We start from the raw sequence: 11721 nt of genomic DNA on the forward strand, positions 1-11721 counted from the left end.
TGATAGCTACCCTAGATTTGACAACGCCCATAAGAGACCACTCTATGGATCCAACCAAAGATTCCCAGTGACATTGGCAATTTTATCTAAATAAATAGATAAAAGGATGTGGATAGGTTAGGTTGTTTTTGTCATAATTTATTACTTCCAATTCGCTTAAAAATCAGGTTAAGTCAAAGCCAACAACCCAAAGTGAATGGAATGATTCACTGTTTAAAATGTATCCAAAGCTGAACAAGCATTTTGTCATACTAAACAGGTAATCCAGGGTTCCATGATTGCTCCAAATGCTAAGCCAACAACCTCGGCCAATTCATTTTCAATTGCAGAATTCTGGGAATCAAAATATATACAGGTGGATCTTATTTGATGACTATTTCAAATAATGACAGCACTGAAAAAGTAACTTCTTAAATCTCCCTAGAGAGGCCCCTGGACCTGGGCACGGGTTATTATTATAGTAAGGCCAAGGACAGTGATGGCGAACCTTTTTTTCCTCGGGTGCCAAAAGAGTGTGGGCGCATGCTATCGCGCATGCACAAATGCCCACACCTGTAATTCAATGCTTGAGGTGGGCAAAAACAGCTTCCGCCACTCCCTGGAGGCCCTCTGGAGGCCAAAACCAGGCTATTTCCCAACTTCTGGTGGGCCCAGTAGGGTTGTGTTTGCCTTCCCCCGGCTCAAATGGCTTTCCTGGAGCTGGGGGAGGGTACAAACACCCCCCATGCCCAGGAGGCTCTTTGGAAGCCCCCAGAACCTCTATGCAAACTAAAAATCAGCTGAGCTAGGGCAACAGCTTGTGTGCCAGCAGATATGGCTCTGCGTGCCACCTGTGGCATCCGTGCCATAGGTTCGCCATCACTGGCCTAACATAATACCTTAAGGGAAATAACTTATCCCAGCGACCAGTTATTTCACACAGAGTTGGCCTTCTCCGGGTCCCATCGACTAAACAATGCCATCTGGTGGGACCCAGGGGAAGAAGCCTTCTCTGTGGCGGCCCCAACCCTCTGGAACCAGCTCCCCCCAGAGATTAGGATTGCCCCCACCCTCCTTGCCTTTCGCAAACTCCTTAAAACCCATCTCTGCCATCAGGCATGGGGGAATTGAGACATCTCCCCCATGCCTATATAGTTTATGCATGGTATGTTTGTGTGTATGTCTTGCTTTTAAATAAGTTTTTTTTAGATATTTTTAAATATTAGATTTGTTGTACATTGTTTTTATTATTGCTGTGAGCTGCCCCGAGTCTACGGAGAGGGTCGGCATACAAATAAATCAAATCAAATCAAATCAATAAACTGCATCCACTCTCCTAGCACACAAAATGTTGTATAGTGAGGTCTGAATAAAGATATTCAACATACAGCAACTAAACCTTTAATAATGAAGTCTTATAAGAATAAAAAAATAGTTTGTGCTCTGAAGCAGAGTTCTGAGTACCTGGCTAGCTTCTTTCAGCAAGTCAGTTCCTTACGCAGACCTTTCAATTCTATTTATCTTTCAGTCTGATTGAGTGGTACCACTAATCTGATGATCATGCAGATATTTTCATTTAGCAATATCTATTCTTCAAAACTAGGGAGCATTTCAGCATCCGCTGAATTATTAATAGTACAGGCCTGGCATCTATACAACACCATGTAAGCATTGAAGTGCCACGTGAGATGGAAACAAACCAATGAATGTCAAACTTCGCCACCTTTTCTTCTGCCAAAGGATGCAGAAGTACACTTGGATGAACAAATCAATGTTAGAACATGTGCGCAAGTACAAGGAAAAGCAGTGTTTAATGTCACCTGATCATCTTTCTCCAAATCTTTTTTTTTATGCACACTGACAGCGTATGCACCGAAGACAAATTCCTTTTGTGTGCAATTACACTTAGCCAATAAAGAATTCTATTCTGTTCTGTTCTGTTCTATTCTATTATCTATTCAGACACAATTTGAAGTTAGTTGGGGGAAAGATCAAAAGCAACATGCGAAAGTATTATTTTACTGAAAGAGTAGTAGATCCTTGGAACAAACTTCCAGCAGACGTGGTTGGTAAAGCCACAGTAAATGAATTTAAACATGCCAGGGATAAACATATATCCATCCTAAGATAAAATACAGGAAATAGTATAAGAGCAGACTAGATGGATCATGAGATCTTTTTCTCGTCAGTCTTCTATGTTTCTATTCTATTCTATTCTAGTCTATGTTGGAGTGGGGAATTACTGCATCTGTTAAAATGTGTCTTTAAAAAGACTAAAGGCTGCATAGCCTGCCTATATGAGCACCTCAAAGCTGCATTATCATAGCTGCAACGGAAATTCACAGTTCATTGATTGCAACTTGAAGGCACGACTTGGATGCCTGAAACAATTGTTGCTGATCAAAACACTGTCATTTGACAAGCTTCAGAACATTTGTCATCCGAGCAGCTTCAAAAACAATTCCTCTTTATAAACCTTGTTCGTGTTGCTTTCAACAATAAAACACAGAGGGACGATCTCTCTGTTGATGCCCAAATATCTGAAGTGCACACAGCCTTTAACTAAGGCTTTCCAACTGGAAGGAATTGACCAGTGCTAGTCTATAACTCCCATGATTCCTAGTCAGCAGGACTGGATGGGTGGCGACGATGGAAATTGTCATCGCATGCAGGGGTGAGCTCCTGCCGGTATGGCTAACTGTGCGCAGGTCCACGGCTTTCGTGTGCGAGTGTGAGATCGAGCGCAATTTTTCTTGCCGCACCTGTGCAGGTAGCAAAATCTTGGTCAATCCCGCACCTTGTGTGCCAGAGCCACGGAGCTGCGTGCCATTAGCCGTACTGGCAGGAGACCACCACTGATCCCAAGTCCTCCCAGTTAGGTCCCACAGAGTTGGCCTTCTCCGGGTCCCATCGACTAAACAATGTCGTTTGGCAGGACCCACGGGAAGAGCCTTCTCTGTGGCGGCCCCGACACTCTGGAACCAACTCCCCCCAGAGATCAGAATTGCCCCCACCCTCCTCGCCTTTCGTAAGCTCCTTAAAACTCACCTCTGTCATCAGGCATGGGGGAATTGAGATATTCTCTCCCCCTAGGCTTATAAAATTTATGCATGGTATGTCGGTGTGTATGATTGGTTTCTTAAATAAAGATTTTTTAAATTAACTTAAATATTAGATTTGTTCATATTGGTTCACTATTGTTGTTAGCCACCCCGAGTCTACGGAGAGGGGCGGCATACAAATCTAATAAATAAATAAATAAATAAATAAATAGATAGATAGATAGATAGATAGATAGATAGATAGATAGATAGATAGATAGATAAATAAATAAATAAATAAATAAATAAATAAATAAATAAATAAATCCTGAATATATGGACTTACAAGCAGAAGAGCATCTCCATTCTATAATTCTCAGTCGCAGTTCTATGTTGATTGAGAAAAGGAGGAGAATGTTTGTTTGTTTGTTTATTGGACTTGTATGCCACCCCTCTCTGTGAACTCAGGGTGGCTCACAACATATCATAACACAATATACAATAACATATCTGATCCAATTAATAAAAATAAACTAATTAATAAAAATAACTAAACCGACTCTAAAAAGACTAAAACATTAAAAATCATTCATTTAGATTCAAACCACAAACATACCACACATTCATTGGCCAGAGGCTAGGGTCTAGTGACCCCAAGCCTGGCGACATAATAGATTTTCAGATTCTTACAGAAGGCTAGGAGGGTGGGGACAGTATGAATCTCCGGGAGGAGCTGATTCCAGAACGATGGGGGCCCCCACAGAGAAGGCTCTTCCCCTAGGCCCCACCAAGCGACATTGTCTAGTTCAGTGTTTTTCAACCAGTGTGCCGTGGCACACTAGTGTGCCGCGAGACATGGTCAGGTGTGCCGCGAAGCTCAGAGAGAAAGAAAGCAAGAGAGAGAAAAAGCAAGAGAGAAAGAAAGCAAAAGAGAGAAAGAGAGAGAGAGAGAGAGAGAACAAGAGAAAGAAAGAGAGAGAGAAAGAGAGAGAAAGCAAGCAAGAGAAAGAAAGCAAGAGAGAGAGAGAAAGAGAAGGAGGGAAGGAGAGAGAGAGAAAGACATAGAGGGACGTAGGGAGGGAGAGAGAAAGAGAGCAAAAAAGAGGAAGGAAGGAAGAGAAGGAAAGAGGAAGGAAGGGAGAGAAAGAGGGAGGGAGAAAGAAATAAAGCGAAGGGGAGGAAGAGAGAGATAATTTTTTTGTCCAAACTTTTTTTAGTCCCCCCCCCCCGGCTCAATGTGCCCCAGGGTTTCGTAAATGTAAAAAATGTGCCACGGCTCAAAAAAGGTTGAAAATCACTGGTCTAGTTGATGGGACCTGGAGAAAGCCAACTCTGTGGGACCTAACTGGATGCTGGGATTGATGTGGCAGAAGGTGGTCCCGTAGGTAATCTGGTCCCATGCCATGTAGGGCTTTATAGGTCATAGCCAACACTTCGAATCATGTCTGGAAACCAATTAGCAGCCAATACAGTCCATGGAACACTGGAGAAACATGGGCATAGATATTCTTATATCTATAAGAAATTAGGAGGGGTTTTTTTTCTCTTGAAGAAGGAATCAGGGAAGGATGAGGCTTGGCTTCTTCCCATCCATACATATCGAAATGATACACTTAGAAAAAGGATGAATGGGCCCAGTAGTGTTAAAGGAGATGCTGCAGAAGCTGAGAGATATTGCATCACCTTACCAGCACAACAGGCTGACTTTGTGCTCCTGGCTGGGCTTCCAAGCTATGAATCTGTCACTGTGATTTCGAGGTCCAAACATTGCTATTAGATCAGCCTCTCCTGGCAGACTCTAGTTACCTTTATACTGCTCACAGGCAGGTTCTTTGTTGATTTTGGCTGTTACCATCATTTATTATTAATATTTATGTGCATATTGGAAATAAGAAAAAAAAACCTCTCCTCATCCTCCATGACATCTGTCATCTTTACAGAGGTGGGGGGGGAGACTACTTAGTTCCAAGATATATAGTGATACCTTGTCTTACGAACTTAATTGGTTCCAGGATGAGGTTCGTAAGGTGAAAAGTTTGTAAGGCAAAACAATGTTTCCCATAGGAATCAATGTAAATGCGTGCAAATCCTTCAGGAAAATCCCAAACATCTCTCTCCAAGCCGCCCCTCCCTTTTCTTTCTTCAAAACACACCCTTTCATTGCCTCTGCAAGCACTCCAGTTCTCCTTGCTTTCTTAGTGCAAACTCTTTCGCTCCCTCCAAGCCGCCCCTCCCTTTTGTTTCTTTAAAAAAGAAAAAAAAGAAACCCCTTCATCCCAGCAGTGACGGCTTGTGTTCGTAAGGTGAAAATAGTTTGGAAGAAGAGGCAAAAAAATCTTAAACACCGGGTTTGTATCTTGAAAAGTTTGTTAGAAGAGGCGTTTATAAGATGAGGTACCATTGTATATAATAGTATGACATTGGGTAGGCTTGGAGCCCATGGATGATGGGACAAAAGCCAAAAAGAGTACTATACAAATGTATTTCTCACATTCAGTCACCCAGAGAGAAACATACAAATACATGACCTCAGAATTAGGTTAAGCAGTGTAAGTCAGGACTATCAAACTCACAGTTGGCAGGCCAGATGCACCACTTGCTGTCCACATCCAGTTTAGCCAAGGGGGCAAAGTCCAATATTCCATGTGACACCACTGTGATGATGTGAGTTTGACACCCCGGGTGTCAATGGAAGAACACTGGAGGGTTATTGAAACAGAAATATACCTCTCTCCCCTCTTCCCTAATCAGGTGCACTGCAAATATATTTAATTCATTATTCTAGGCCAGTGATGGCGAACCTATGGCACATGAGCCGTTGCCTTAGCTCAGCTCCATTGTGCATGTGTGTGCTAGCCAGCTGATTTTTAGCTCACACAGAGGCTCTAGGAGGGCGTTTTTGGCTTCTGGAGAGCCTCCGGGCAGATGGGAGAGGGTGTTTTTACCCTCCCTCAGCTCCAGGGAAGACTTTGGAGCCTGGGATGGGCAAAACATGAGCCTACTGGGCCCACCAGAAGTTGGAAAACAGGCCATTTCCAGCCTCCAGAGGGCCTGGGGGGGAGCTGTTTTTGCCCTCCCCAGGCATTGGATTATGGGTGTGGGCACTCATGCATATGCAATAGCGTGCACACAAGCTTTTTCTGCACCCGAGGAAGAAAAGGTTCACCATCCCTGCTCTAGGCCTTGAGAGTCCAATAGGATCAGAGGGCATCAGACTGGGTAGCATTCATGAATTCATTATATTTCAGTGTTCTGCTGTTATACAAAAATGCTGTGTAATTCTTGATACTTGAGAAATAGGGAACACGTGGAACAGAAACCTGGGTGGCTATAATGAAAGTTACACCCAGAAGGGCTGTGTTCATACCACATGGTGCGACCTTGTCTACTTAGCCATCATTTGCTGAATAAACCACAATTCATTGAGAACTATAAACAATGGTTTAACAGAACAATGCCAGGTTTGTACAACACACTAAGCTGAAAAGTAAGCTAGCACCTATCCAAGCAAAAACAGAGACAGTTAAGTTCCATTTAGTCCCAATAAAATCAATTCTGAACAATGCTTTTATCTCAGGTCTGTTGCTCATGTACATCCACACTTTTCCCCTTGCCAATATATGGTGGGGTCATGCTGGCCAGGGAATTCTGGGAGTTGAAGTTCACACATCTTAAAAGTTGTCAAGATTGAAAAAATACTCTTTTAGAGGTTTTGGATTGTTTTAAAAAAAGAATTTAAAATGTTTCCCTTATGTGTCTCAGTAAATTTTACAGAAATTCTGCAAGGTATGCTAACATTATGATGACTGAGAGACTGATGGACTGTGTTCACACAACGGGCTGTCATAGATTTCTTACCCAAGATATATGAATAAATCAAAGTTGTTGGGGGGCTCACATAAAATATTTAGAATGGGTGATCTTCCTAGTTTAGAACGCACATACTTAAATACTAGCATACTAGTTGCTACCAGCTATAGGTAATAGACAATAGGCTTCCTTTTTCTGCATTCTTTAAAAAGTATTCAAATTGCTCATTGAAATCAAATTAAGAGTATTTCATGCCCATCCAGATCTATGCTTTTTTACCATCAGTACTTCTGAAAGAGGTAACTCCAGCCATTATAGTATTAATGCCATTGAACTGATTGATAATAAACAACTGGAAGAAACAGGCAGAGGAGAAAAAAAAGTGCTGTATAATTGATAGCTGCAAAAGCAGAGAAGTCTTGGAAAAGAATCTATGGATCGTAATCTCTGGAGAACCGATCGATCATTTCAAAGTTATTGTCATCAAATTAGCAGTCCATAGAATTGCTGGCTCCTAATTACATTGCTCTTGAAAAAAATCACGACAAATCCAGCTACTGTACTACAGTTGTCACGTTTTCAAGCTGGATATAATAAATGCTGCTCTTTCTCTTCCTTTCTCCCCACAAAGTTTCTGGAACATTTCTCTCTCCCACTCCCACCACCTTACTAAGGACAGATGTCTTCAGATATCTCCTCTTTTTGACTTTAGACCCCTTGGTCTTCTACTCTTCCCCCAAAGGGAAATAGCCAACTCTGAACAACTGCATCACACACACACACACACACACACACACAAAATCCCTTCTCAGTCCTGTGGGTAGTATGTGTCTTCCTCAGTCTTGAGTCCTCTGTCAAAAGATCTGAGGGTTTTGAGGGATCAGCGCAGTATCTTAACTGTTCCTAGCACTGCATTCTTCTGGACCAAGAGCTCTGATCTCTTTGTCCTGGGATCTGCTCGAGCCATTCTCCCAGTTTAGGAGTCACAGCCTCAAGTCCTTTTAACAACAGTGAGACCACTTTTGCTTTCCAAATCTCCCCCAGTTCCTTCTTCAAGCCTGGTACTTCTCAGACTTCCCAGGCTTCTACTTCCTGTTGTTGTTGTTTCTTGGTACCATTACATCTACCACTACTGCTCTCTTCTGGTCTTTGTGTATTAATTTGTCTACTACTAGAGTGTCTGATTGGTTGTTTAGTGCCTGCCTGTCCATCTGGATCCGAAACTCCCACAGCTTCTTAAGCCCTTTTACTCTCCATCACCTGTGGAAACTCCTTGATGACTGGCTAGGGAATTCTGGGAGTTAAACTCTGCACAGTTTTCAGCTGCCAAAGTTGAGAGGTATGGATCTACCCCTTTGGTTCTATCTAGTGAAAAAACAATTGCTGCCAACCTGCCTTCCATTGGGGACCTGTATACTGCCCGAGTCAAAAAGAGGGGTGTGAAAATATTTACTGACCCCTCGCATCCTGGACATAAACAGTTTCAACTCCCACCCTCAAAATGTTGCTAGAGAGCACTGCACACCAAGACAACTAGACACAAGAACAGTTTTCCCCCGAATGCCATCACTCTGCTAAACAAATAATTTCCTCAACACTGTTAAAGTATTTACTAAGTCTGCACTACTATTACTACTAGTTTTTTTCTCATCATTCCTATCACCCATCTCCTCCCACTTATGACTGTATGACTGTATAACTTGTTGCTTGTATCCTTAAGATTTTTATTAATATTGATTGTTTCCTCATTGCTTATTTGACCCCTATGACAATCATTAAGTGTTGTACCTCATGATTCTTGACAAATATCTCTCTTCTACACTGAGAGCATATGCACCAAAGACAAATTCCTTGTGTGTCCAATCACACTTGGCCAATAAATAATTCTATATTCTATTCTAGTGTGGTAAATCCATCCTTCTATGGATCTGATGCTTAGGGTCTGTTCTTGCGCTGTTATGATCAGCGCTGCCTTTTATACAGACACACACACACCCAGACACACAGAGCATTCAGTTGGTCTGGTGTATTAATTTTACTATTGCCCACAGAATACATGGAGACATATTTCCCCTAGGAACAAATTCTAGAAGGGCAACCATGTTACCATCTGGCTGTTGCAACTAGGAAAACAACAGACTCTTGCAAGACAAAAGCAACTAACTGATTGTATTCTGCTGCTTCTGAAGATCACAAGCACAACCAGCGTTTTCCTCGGATTCATTAGAAGGTGGGGAGGTCTGTAGCACTATCTACCCGGAGTAATACTTCACACATCTGACCAACTGGGTCCTAATTGGTAACAGTTTATGCTGGAAGAAATCTGCCGCAGGAATTACACTCCCCCCCCCCCCATATCTTTTCCCCTTAAAGTAAACTGGATTTGCAAGACCCTCGGGGACAAGGAAACCAACCCTTTACTTTAAAGTTGCACGCATAACCCCGACTATTTATTATGCCCTAGTTATTTAGCGATGTAGAAAGGTGCACTGCAGCAGATGTGCTTTTCAGCTGTTTAGCCTGCGCGCGCGCAAACACACACACACACACACACACACACACACCAGAGGAACGGCAAAAGCAACCTAACAAAGTATTGCCTCCGAGAAAGCCAATTCCACCCTAAATAAACGCGGCCCTTTATTTGCTTTCTCCTGATAGAGAGAAGGAATCTTTCCAAAGACATCCGGGATGCTTTCCATCTCCAGGCTCCCAACGGCAGCAGCGGGCAGCAAATCCCCGCGCCCACTTTCTAGGGAAAACAACAACAACACAGGTTTGCAAGCCCATCGCGGAAAGGCCGAAGTTTGGAGGGGGACGAGAGGGAACGGGGGGGAGAGAAACGACGCCCGTCGTTGTCACGATCCCCTATTTCGCGACTTGATCTCGCTATCAAAAACTTGCCTACGATTGAAGTAGCATCTCCTATCTTTCCCCCGCGCCCCGAAGCCTTTGCCTTCAGCCTCCCAAGTCGAACTTCGGTCATAAAGCGGGGATCGGAGCGCTCGGGGCCAGAGAGAGCAGAGAAGCGCTTGCTAGCTGTACTTCAGCGGTTCAAATCTCAGCACCGGCTCAACGTTGACTCAGCCTTCCACCGTTCCGAGGTGGGTTAAAATGAGGGCCCGGATTGTTGGAGAGGGGGGCGATCTGCGATTCTGTAAACCGCTTAGAGAGGGCTGTGAAAGCACTACGGAGTGGTATATAACCCTAAATGCTATTGCTATCCCGTTTCCCCATTTCCCTCCCAGCTCCTCCGTTCACCGTTCACACGCACATACACGGATTCACACTCACGCACGCACACATACACACACACACACACACACCAAGGGCCCCAAACCCGCAAGTGGCCCGCCTGACCTGCCAGGCTGTTGTAACAGTCGATTTCGATGCTGTCCAACAGTTGCCTCTGCTCGTCGGAGAGTTTGCCCAGGCCGGCGGCAGCCCCCGCGGTGTTCGAAGGGGCGTCCTCGGCGTCTTCCTGAGCCAGCAACAGCCCCTTCAGCTCCAGCAGCGCCCGGTGATACTTGCCGATGGCTTCCCGGCACTTCTTCTCCTTGTAGCACTGAGCGCCTTGGCTTTTGAAATCCAGCGCTCTCCGGATCAGCTGCTCCGGCTCGGCAGCCGGAGAAGCGGTGGGGGGCGGCGAGAGCTGGCCGCCGCCGCCGCCGCTGCTCCGATGCTGGGCGCCCGCCGCTGACCCGCCGCTGCCCTGGGCGCAGTGCCCGTCCCCTGGTGCCCGGCTTCCCGGGTTGTGCTTCCCCGCAATAGCGGGGCTCTTCCGCTCCATTGCCAGCCGCTGCTTGGCTCCTCCTCGCTTCTCAGGGCGGCGGCAGCAGCGGCTCCGACGCTGAAGCCGGAGAGCGAGAAAGCGCCGCTGCCTCTGCCGCCGCCACCTCCTCTTCTTCCTTCCTTCCCTCCCTCCCCCCGCCCGCCCGCCGAAGGACTCAAGCGACGGCCGAGGCAGCTCCCGGCTTGCTGGGGCTGCTGCCCCCCTTTGGCTCGGCGCGGCCGCTGGCTCCCATCCTCCCTGGCAAGAGCGGGGCACCGCCGCCTCCTCGCCTCCTCCTCTCCGACCTGCCTCCCGTCGCGCGGGGCGCGCGGGGCTGCTGGTTCCCGCGCCGCCGCGTTGTTTCTGAGGGGATTTCGCCAACCCAGAAGATTCTGCCCGCCCGAACGCACGCACGCAGGGAGGGAGGGAAGGGAGGGGCGGGCAAAGAGCCCAACTGCTCGCCCAGCCCGCTCTCCGACCGACTCTAAAAGGCACCGGGCGACGTATGGAAAGGGGAAGGGGGGGAGGCGCGAGGGTGAAGAGGAGACGGGGAATCTGTCAGGTGACGTAGGCAGAGAGTGTGTGTAGGGGGGGGAGCAGAGCGCCGCGCCTCGAATTTGGGAGTGAGGGTGGGGAGGAAGCCACCATCTCTTTGCCTCAGAGACCAAGGTATGTAGGCTCTTAAAGCGACAGGCACCATGGACCTGAACGCTTGGGCGCGGGAAAGGAGGGCGACTGCCCCCCCCCCCAAGCGCCTGCATGTAAATTTACAACGAGCTCGACTTACAACGAGCTCATTTAAGGACCCTTCAAAGTGTCCCACGCTTACCACTGTTGCATTGTTTCATCCCCCTCCATGGTCATATGATCAAAATTCAGACGCTTAGCAACTGGTTCGTACTATGGTCAGTGTTCCCTCTAATTTTTTTTTTGGGGGGGGCGGAAAAGTATAGTGTCTGAGCGGCACAGAAATATTAAATAAACAAACAAACAAACAAACAAACAAACAAACAAATACATAAAAAACCCACCCTGTTTTGCCTCAGAGAATTTCAAAATAAAATACTGTACTGTGTGTCTATAACAGTGAGCTCATAATAGGGCAACTCTATCAATATC

At 45.8% G+C, this 11721-nt stretch overlaps 1 protein-coding gene across 1 annotated transcript in view; it reads right to left on the bottom strand.

The window, feature by feature from the left end:
• The window catches only part of TTC9 (tetratricopeptide repeat domain 9), a 46265-nt gene extending 35165 nt beyond the window's left edge, over nt 1-11100 (bottom strand). Inside the window, exon 1 of the mRNA XM_070734435.1 lies at nt 10191-11100. Within this exon, the coding sequence (XP_070590536.1) occupies nt 10191-10620 (430 nt within the window). The 5' untranslated portion in view covers nt 10621-11100. The remainder of the gene's footprint in view (nt 1-10190) is intronic.
• Nucleotides 11101-11721: the final 621 nt, after the last annotated feature.

Source organism: Erythrolamprus reginae, chromosome 1, assembly GCF_031021105.1.
Source record: "Erythrolamprus reginae isolate rEryReg1 chromosome 1, rEryReg1.hap1, whole genome shotgun sequence".
Lineage (NCBI taxonomy): Eukaryota > Metazoa > Chordata > Lepidosauria > Squamata > Dipsadidae > Erythrolamprus > Erythrolamprus reginae.